Below are 10,218 nucleotides of genomic sequence, written 5' to 3' on the forward strand. Positions count from 1 at the left end.
GCACATGGCGCTCCGCAGTTTTCACGTCGCTTATTCACAATGGTGCCATTTGTCCACTCACAATACACTTTCACCACAGCAGTACACGAACAGTTCACAAACTGCGCAGTTTTAGAAATACTGCCACCCGTGGCCCGAAAGCCAAACATTATCCTTTTTGCAACTCTGATAAATCACCATTTTTACCCATGATAGGATGAGGGATATGTGTGCAGACATATCAGAGATGTTCACAAGTCACAAAATATGAGTCCGAGGCAAGTCACGAGTCTTTAGGTTAGAATCCAAGTCAAGTCACAAGTCTTTAGGCTAGAGTCCAAGTTAAGTCACAAATCTTTAGACTAGAGTCCAAGTCAATTTACGAGTCAATATAATATACACAAAACATATATTGGAAATGTAGAGAAGAAATAAACAAATAATATGTAAGTTCAAATAAAAAACAACAACAGATTAGCGACTGTATTTTGCCGATTTACTTAGTGCCTTTACTTTCCGAGTCATTGTGCAAATGAATGGAAATTCCATAACAAGAAGGTACCAGTTAAAAGCTTAAACTGATACGTTTTGTTTTCATTGCAAAACAAAAGCACGGCCAAAATCCAAAACACAGCAAAAAGATCATAACCACTGCTTACCTTAGCTTATGTTCTTCCAGATGCTATTAAATTTATAACTGTGTGTTGTACCATTAGGAATATAATCTGTTATTTTGTAAATGTGCTTATAGTTAAAAACCTTCAAACTTTTCCCGGTTTGGAAGTAAAACACGAACTTGTTAGAAAGCCAATTAAGTGTTTCATTGACACATAATCTGTGTGACGCAAACTGAATAAATGCAAATAACAGCATTACTTACTAAAAATTTAAATCAGAAGGTCTGTTTGGTTCAGAAAGTGGTCTTTCAACCATTAGTGCCAATTCTGTAGGAGCATTACATTCACCCCAGTTGTTCCTGTGAAGTGCACTACGTAGGGTATTCCACCATCCAAAGGTAATGAAAGTGTTCAAATGAAGTGAACTTTAAACTGTGTAGGGAGTAGACACGTAACTAATGTTAACACATGCTGACGCTAGCAACTCCTGTTGTTTACGAGTAATTTTTTTGCGAGTCATGAGTCGAGTCCGAGTCATTTGAAATGAGTTCGAGTCGAGTCTGAAGTCGGTGTGTGTGTGACTTACCTGCGACTCGGACTCGAGTTCCCATCTCTACCTTATATACCCATCAAGCCAGCTCATGCAGGGTTGAATGGCACAAACTTTTACAGATGAGCTATGGCTATAACTGAGGTCAAAGTAATGCAACTCAGACCCACTGGGAATCCATAGAAATTTGAAATTGTACTTTGCTGCAAAACGTTTTCTTAACAAATTAAAAACCCATGAATAGGCTTGGTAAATTTTTTTATACCTTTGCAGCAAGAAAGTATCTACATTTATTCTTCCTCTTTAACTCTGTCTAACCCACTTTTTTCTCTATCTCTAGCGGTCATTCTGTAGCGCTATGGTGGATGAGCTAACCATATCTCTAAAGTGTCAACAGCGGCTCAAACAAAAACCTCAACCTCCTGCCATTGTGAAAACAGAGGAGATGATAAACATGCACACCTTTAACGACAGGAGACTGCCTGGAAAAGAGACCATGGCCTAAGGGTCAGCTATTACTTCCCTGCCTCTCTCCCTTTCATGGGGACAAAGTAGGGACAAATAGAGACCTGACAGAAACTAATCCCACAATGCCTTTGGGTCCACTTGGACTTCTTCAGCTTTTGTCCCCAGGGATGTTTCCTGTGGAAATCCAGATACCTGGGTATAACAGATCAGCATACCTTTACAAAACTGCATAGCGATTGTGTTGGTTTAAACCAGGGTTGTCAAACATATGGATTATGGGCCAGAACTGGTCTGCAATGACACGAGTTCTGTAACAGAATTTGACAAGCAGCAAAGAACTAATAAGTAGTATCAGATATTGTAAGAAAGCTAAATGAATGACAATTACTTTAGGAAGGTATTTTATCTGCTTCATGTACACAGCAGGTGGCTGGTACACAAGAACGATATGTTTTACAACACATTTACATTGACGACATTTAGCAGTTGCTTTTATCCACAGTGACTTACAGTATACAGTCCAAGCAATTGAGGGTTAAGAGCCTTGCTCAAGGGCTCAACAGTGGCAACCTGGCAGTTGTGGGGTTTGAACCAGCAATCTTCTGCTTACTAGTCCAGTACCTTAACCTATGGGCTACAACTGCCCACTTTTAGACCACACTTTTAGTTAAAAAAGAGATGGAAAAAATGAAAACAAGGTTACCACCAAACTTGCTACTTGGTCCACTGGCATGTGATGACACGTTTTCAAAAAAAGCACAAAGAGAGAGAAACTCAGCAAAAGTCGGGGATGATAAACCTTATACTGTGATGGGCGAGAGGCACTGCAGTACCGACTGAGTTTCTCAGAAAAAAATCAAAGAATGCCAGCATATAATCCAGAGAAAACAAAAGTGTTGGCCTTGCAGAACATGCATGTGCCAGGAAGCACAAACACCATACAACAAAGTCAAATCTGATATTTAAATGGCTCTCACCCAGCTGCAGTAAATGAACATTAATGAGGCTTAAAGACCACCTGATTAACAGAAACTCTGGTGTCAATTATTCGTGGCTGCGTCCAAAATCACATACTTCCATACTGAACAGTATGCGAAAGCAGTACGCGAGAGTGGGTAGTGTGTCCTAATACGTATTATTCATTAAACTGTACGCGAAAAGTACCCGGATAACCTACTGCATAGGCAGCCGTTTTTGAGGAATGCAAACACAGCACACTATGGTCCGATACTCTATCCCATAATTCAACTGGAGCTGCAAAGGCGTTCTAATCAGAAGAAGAAAGCTGACAGAAAGCAGAGTCAGAGTACGACAAAAATTAAAAATGTTATAATTAAGTACAACCCTGAATAACGTTATGAGTAGCTTTGTGAAGGACGACAGAATTCATTTTGTCTGATGTGACGTCATGCATCACATGACGTTGGTAAGATGACGGACGAAGGACGTCTGAGGTTGCGTGCATACTGCACACTTGCGTACTGAAAGAGCGTACTGCTTTACCGGCTGAGCAGTGCATACTGCCTCGAATCTAGTACATACTATTAAAGTATGTGATTTCGGACTCCATACTCTGTGCTGGCCATAATGGCAGGTGGGCATAATTCTGTAACCCCCACCCCCTGCCGATCTCTATGGCAACTGGGCCCTTTACAGTTACTATGAGTAAATAATTGATAATGATGGCAGGGCTGAATGGTCAAATGTTAAAAGCAAATGTATTAGTATGAAGTTATATTAACGGTGTCAAATTATTCAGTGAGACAGGTGTGTTGTTTTGCTAGTATTTTATGCCTTGGTCCACGGCAAATGTTGTCTGTCAAGAGAAAGGATTTTGACACCCCTGGTTTAAACGTTTCAGCATCTTTAGCTATGTTTGCTGTTTTTTTTTCCAATTGTAGGATTATATAAATGAATATATGAATTTTTTTACCATATACCCTTAGCAAGCATTTTATTCAGTCCACCTTTCTGGTTTGTACATTCATTGATTATTTTATATGTTACACCAACCATACAGATAAACTTTGTGGATATACATGTACTAAATAAAGCATGTCAGTTGTTGTACCCCACTTATCAAAGGTGTACCCATCTTACCTCCAACTGACCAGAAGATGACTGGGTGATGGACCAACATCAGCCCTGTATAGACACTAACATGCTAATGGTAATGTTGTTGGTTTAAATACTGTTTAAACGCATTGGTCTCTTTATTGGGAACACATGCACTCACTGTAGGTGTACAGTCATGTGTGTTAATCTTGCTCTAGTCTTTTATCAGTGGACACTTTTTGATCAAATATTTAAATATTAAAGCATTCCATTAACACTTTTGCACCTACTGCACTTACACCATTACAATAAACACTACCATCTCATTACCATGGTAATGTCACTGCAGTGCTAAGTGGGTCAATGGGCGTCCCTTTCAATTTACAGGGGAAAAGATGGGCTGCAGTCAGTAATTATTTACCCACAAAGGTAATCTGTAAGGTTGTTCACTCACTTACTTTCTTAACCGCTTATCCAATTATGGTGTGGGGGGGGTGTCGTTAGTGCTGGAGCCTATCCCAGCTTTTCAATGGGCGCAAGGCACACAGTAACACCCTGGACGGGGCGCCAGTCCATCGCAGGGTAGAAACAAACACACACACACACATATTCACCTATCAGGCAATTCAGTGTCTCCAATTAACCTGACTGCATGTTTTTGGACTGTGGGAGGAAACCGGACACCTGGAGGAAACCCACGCAGACACGAGGAGAACATGCAAACTCCACACAGAAAGGACCCGGACCGCCCCACTTGGGGATTGAACCCAGGCCCTTCTTGCTGTGAGGCGACAGTACAACCCACCGAATCACTGTGTCGCCCTGTATGGTAGTTGTTGCAAATAAAATAATCAGTGAATGTATATACCAGATAGGTGTACCTAATAAAGTGCTTGGTATATGTGAGTATGTGTTGCAGCAAATCTGTAATGTTTAGCTTGAAGAAGAGCCTCACAGGACGCAGAACTGTGCAATGTCTTTATTATTTTTATGGTTTGTCTTTGTTTTAAATGTTAAAAATGATTGTGTGAGGTATACTAGATTGTTCAGTTAGTTTAGCATTAACTCCTGGTTAGATTTAAGTTCAAAAGAACATGATAAATGGTCTAAAGAGATTTAGTTTAGGGTTGTTTTTGAATTCCTTTCTAGATCTTGGTAAGCAAGCAAACATAATAGCAAATAGGCACCTCTGAATTGAAAGACACTTATTTTTATTGGACTCAAACGATTAACACAGTAGCTATTGTATGTTAAGTTAACTAAACTGAAAACTGGAACAACTTAAATACATGTTTTTTACTGATGTAAAATCATATAACACATACCCACTGTTGAGCTGTAAAATCATACATGGAGCCCTTACATTTATACCTTTACACAACATGGTGTTAACCATTTAGTCATCACACATTCTAATTTTCAAGTGTAATTTTAAAGTCGCAAATGTTTTCAAGGCCAAAAGTATGTAATTGAAGATGTTACATTACAATGCCAAATTAAAAAAATGGGACAATATGGAAAATGTAAGAGTTTCTTACATTTACTTTTATTTGATTGCAGACAGTTTGATCCCAAGATATTTCATGTTTTGTTTGGTCAACTTTTTCTTTGTTAATATACCAACATTCCTGCATTCCAAGCATGTAACACATTCCAAAAAAGTTGGGACAAGGCAATTTAGGGCTAGTAATGAGGTTATAAATAACTACATAGCTATGTGATTGAAACAGGTGATGTCAACAGGTAATTGTAATCATGTTTTGGCACAAAAGCAGCATCCACAAAAGAGTCTTTCTCAACTAAAAAATAATAATAACGCATAAGATAAAATGATTTAAATGTTTAAAAATAATGTCCCGGCATATTTCTCCCTTCACAGTGCATAATATCACTAAATGATTCAAGGAATCTTAGTGTGTAAAAAGTGTGTAAAAAGAAACAGGTCCAAGTCTATGCTGAACACACATAATCTCAGATTCTTTAGACGGCACTGCATCAAGAACTGTCACTCATCGATAGCTGACACAACCACATAAGCAAGGGATTACTTTAGCAAACTGTTGTCAAGCACTAAAATAAGTAGTTACATTCACAAATAACAATTAAAACTTTACTGTGCAAAAAAGAAGTCTTATGTTAACCATGTCCAGAAATGGCTTCCAGTTCTCTGGGCTCGGAGGCATCTAGGATGGACCATCACACAGTGGAAATGTGCATTGTGCTTTTTTTTTTTTTTTTTTTTTGGAAGAAATAGATGCTGATGCCGACCAAAGATGAAAATAACCATCCAGACTGTTATCAGCAACAAGTCCAAAGGCCAGGGTCTGTCATGGTATGGGGTCGTGTCAGTGCTCTTGGCAAAGATAATTTACACTTCTGTAATGGCAGCATTAATGCAGAAAAGTACATTGAGATCTTAGAGCAACACATGCTGCCTTCAAGATGTCATCTTTTCCAGGGACGTCCATGCATTTTTCAACAAGACAATGCAAAACCACATGCTGCACACATTACAAAGGCATGGCTGTGGAAGAAGAGGGTACAGGTACTGGACTGGCCTACCTGCAGTCCTGTGTGACAACAAAAATGTTACAACAATCCTGTACTGTTGCATACCCTAAGACGTGTTTGCAGGAAGAATAACACAAATAAAACCTAAAACACTTCATAGCTTGGTATCTTCTGTGCGAAAACATCTTTTATGTGTTGTGAAAAGGAATGGTAACATTACAGACTGGTAACTATTTTTGGAATGTGTTCATTTTGGGTTAAAACTGTCGGCAATGAAATAAAAGTCAAAGTAAATGTCATAAACACTGCAGGTTTTGTTTCTTTTAATTTTTATTTTTATACTACTACAACTTTTTTATTTGGGTTGTAGTTCATCCTATTGTTGTAATACACACAAGTGTACAGTACAACAATGCTTTTTTGTGTCTAGCAACTTAAAGGAAGGTAGAGGGTCTGTAATTAAAAGGGTGAAAAGTAAAAAAAAAAACCCTGGAATGTCAGTCAAGGTCTTAAATTAAAATGTATGTGCCAAATCATGATATAGCTGAACTGTAAACCAGGTGAACCTGTTAACCTTTACCGTTTTTCATTAGTTTGTTTTACATTGTGTTGCAATTTGCCTTAATGTGAGAATGTTTTAAAAACATTACAAATAGCACAAAGGTTTTTTACCTCCTTACTTGTTTTCATTGCAGCTACAGCAACATTTATATCATGTTAATTGGTTACACGTATGCTTATTTTCAATGTAGTTTAAAATAATATTCATAGCCATTCTGTTTGCTGTTTTACACAAATAAGCATGCATTATAACAGTCAAAACAGAAGTTGCTGGCTTTTTTGCATTAATTCCAGTTAAAGATTAGACATAATCAGGTATATATATTTTAATATGTTTGTATTTTTGCATCTACATTTAACTAAACATATAATTTAAAGGTTATGTTAAAACTGTTTGTGAGTACATATTTTAGGGTAATGAAACTGAATGTAAACTGCTAAGTTTAAAAGAATACACACTTCATGTGTTGTACTGCTATAATCTTTTATTCTCCCTTACTAATTTACTTTGCCAGATGGCAAATAACTGTTACATTTTCAATTCAATCTTTTAAATAAATTTAGTTAAAAAAGTGCAATCCCTATTTGCAGTAAAGTTGGGGCATTTTGTAAAATGCAACAATAACTACAAGAATCAGTGATTTATTTATTCTCTGTAACCTGTATTCAGCTGACAAAAGTACAAAGAAATTGCTTTTATTGTTTTGGCTTACCAACTTGATTATAGAAGAATGCCTTTATTTGTCATATATACAAATACAGATGTACAGTACAACGGAATTCGTTCTTTGCATATCCCAGCTTGTTTTGGAAGTTGGGGTCAGAGCGCAGGGTCAGCCATTGTACGGTGCCCCTTGAGCAGAGAGGGTTAAGGGCCTTGCTCAAGGGCCCAACAGTGGCTGCATGGCAGAGCTGGTATTCGAACTCTCAACCTTTCAGTTGATAGCCAAAAGCTTTACCCACTAGGCTTCCACTGACCTATTTTGTATCTCGTATAAAACATTAACTTCATTCCTGCAATACACCTTTTTGCAATTCCTGCAATAAAAAATTGGGACAGGCAAAATACAGCATTAAATGTGTATAGAATATTTAGATATAATGCTTTGAAACATTTACACAATAAGCAGGAGAACTGGTAACAGGTGAGGGTATCGTCATAAAGACAAGAGAACTGTCAGGCAGTTTAAAAGGAAAAATTCTCAAACAAGATTACAAATAATTTCATTTACTGACCGTCTATGTAGAGCAAAGGCCAATTGAGCTTTCAGATGACACAGAATGTGAAATCATCATTCTACTGAGATAAATACAATCACATGAGAAGATACCACTGAAGAGGATGAATTTATTGAGATTTTAGAGAGACATATTGGGGGTGTTCGAAAACCTAGTGAGCTCTCTACATAGACAGCATTTTACGTTATCCTATGCGTGCTCCCGATAAGAAATCCTAGATGCCTTAAAATGCCCCTAGTAAGGTACCTTAAATTTGAGTGGTATTTTGAGTGAATAATGAGGGAGCATCCAATGCTTGCTTAGCGATGAAGGCAATCCCAGCATTTAGTGTGGCACAACTTTTCTCACAAAAAAAAACAAATGTGGCGGACGATGCGAAGCAATAAACGGGGTTATTTTCAAATGTAAATAAATTATTATTGATTTAATTTGTATAAACGTGTACAAGTGTCATTTATATGCAAGTTCGGGCTTGTCAGTGACAATTTAACCGTTTTCTGTACACAAGAGATTTTAGTTGACTAGTTAGTTTAGTTGAGATAGTTAGTTTAATCCCATTTGTTTGAATGGCATGATGCAAACTGTGTTAGCTTAGTAAGCGAAAACTGATGTAATCGCTGTCTAAGTAGTGCGTTCAAATAACCTGACTTATAAGTCGATGACTTATTAGATTCCTCTCTACTTAGATAGCTGCCTATGTAGACAGTAAGAGAGCAAGGTAGCTCACTAGGTTTTTGAACACACCCAATATTTCATTATGACAACAGGAAGTCTATGGTTATTTCATAAAGAAGATTCTGCACGCTCAACAACAGTTTAAACAAAGAGTGTGTGTGCTTGACAGGCTTGTCTGCAGTCTATTTCTGTCTACTGTTAAAATAATATGGTGCATCATACAAAAGAGAATTATAAAACACCAACCATAGACTGCTGAGGTCTTGTATTAAGCAAGAAGAGGATACCATTTTATTTGTAGCACTGCAATAGTATCATCAGTATATATTATCCAAAATTACTAAAAAGTGTAATAAATAGTAAAGGTGATGTAACAGTCATAAACATGCCTGTGTCCCAACTGTTCATGATGTATCAGAGAAACACTGGAAATCTTTTCTTTGTACTTTTGTCAGTTGAAGATAAGTTTAGGAGAATTAACAAACCACATATTATTTTTATTGCATTTGTCCCAACTTTTCTGGATATGGGGTTTGTAGTTTTTAATTTCTGTTGTTGTTTTTATAGTTTTTATTCATTTGTGAGGTTTAGCATACATGTTATAAATGCCTATATCAAACCAAAGTTCACTGTAATCACTAGTTTCCAGTTTGTGTTTGGAAAGGTTAGCAGGTGATATTTTTATAATTTAAGTTGTATTCACAAAATGCTTTCCTACAAAGTATAGCATTTTTGTACCTAAAGAATTTTGTAGTAATTTCTATTGGTGCATATAAAAGAAATGTAGCCTACTGTATGTGTGTAATCTTACGTATAAGATGCACATTCATTTTCAAGCCTTAGAATGATGAACATCTAAGCCTGTGATTTAAATCATTAATGATTGAATCTGTGTTTCTCACTTTATATTCATCATTTGTGTTACTTTCCCAGTATATTTTGTTAAATAAGTGGGTTAAAATCATCTGCTTGTGTGATATGCCAATTTGGATATAAACAAAATCTATCAGTGGCTAGTGGCTGGGAAACAAAGTAATCTTGTAATAAAAATGTACTTATATTTGGCATTCTTTTCATTCATGTGTTGCCTTTTTTGTGTATGTGTGGCTCAAGCCTCTTTATTAAAGCATTTTTCTGTCACAAATGAACAGAAGCTTAAACTTATTTTGTAAGCTAAAATTAGCAAACACAGATGCTATCTGAGGGCGGTATAATAGCACAGCTGGTAGAGTTGGGTAAGCACCTGGGTATTTACTGCTACACTATATTGCCAAAAGTATTTACTTGTCTGCCTTCACACACATATTAACTTGAGTGACATCCCATTCTTCTTCCATAGGGTTTAATATGCTGTCGGCCCACCCTTTGCAGCTATAACAGCTTCAACTCTTCTGGGAAGGCTTTCCACAAGGTTTAGGAGTGTGTTTATGGGAATTTTTGACCATTCTTCCAGAAGCGCATTTGTAAGGTCAGACACTGATGTTGGACGAGACGGCCTGGCTCGCAGTCTCCACTCTAATTCATCCCAAAAGTGTTCTATCGGGTTGAGGTCAGGACTCTGCC

The 10,218-nt window shown here is 37.3% G+C and overlaps 1 protein-coding gene across 1 annotated transcript in view; it reads left to right on the forward strand.

Moving 5' to 3' along the window:
- The window catches only part of LOC134313330 (glutamate receptor ionotropic, kainate 2-like), a 66,444-nt gene extending 64,475 nt beyond the window's left edge, over positions 1-1,969 (forward strand). Inside the window, exon 16 of the mRNA XM_062994671.1 lies at positions 1,487-1,969. Coding sequence (XP_062850741.1) covers positions 1,487-1,651 — 165 coding nt within the window. The 3' untranslated portion in view covers positions 1,652-1,969. The remainder of the gene's footprint in view (positions 1-1,486) is intronic.
- The last annotated feature ends 8,249 nt before the right edge of the window (positions 1,970-10,218 follow it).

The sequence above is a fragment of the Trichomycterus rosablanca genome, chromosome 1 (genome assembly GCF_030014385.1).
Source record: "Trichomycterus rosablanca isolate fTriRos1 chromosome 1, fTriRos1.hap1, whole genome shotgun sequence".
NCBI classification, from domain to species: domain Eukaryota; kingdom Metazoa; phylum Chordata; class Actinopteri; order Siluriformes; family Trichomycteridae; genus Trichomycterus; species Trichomycterus rosablanca.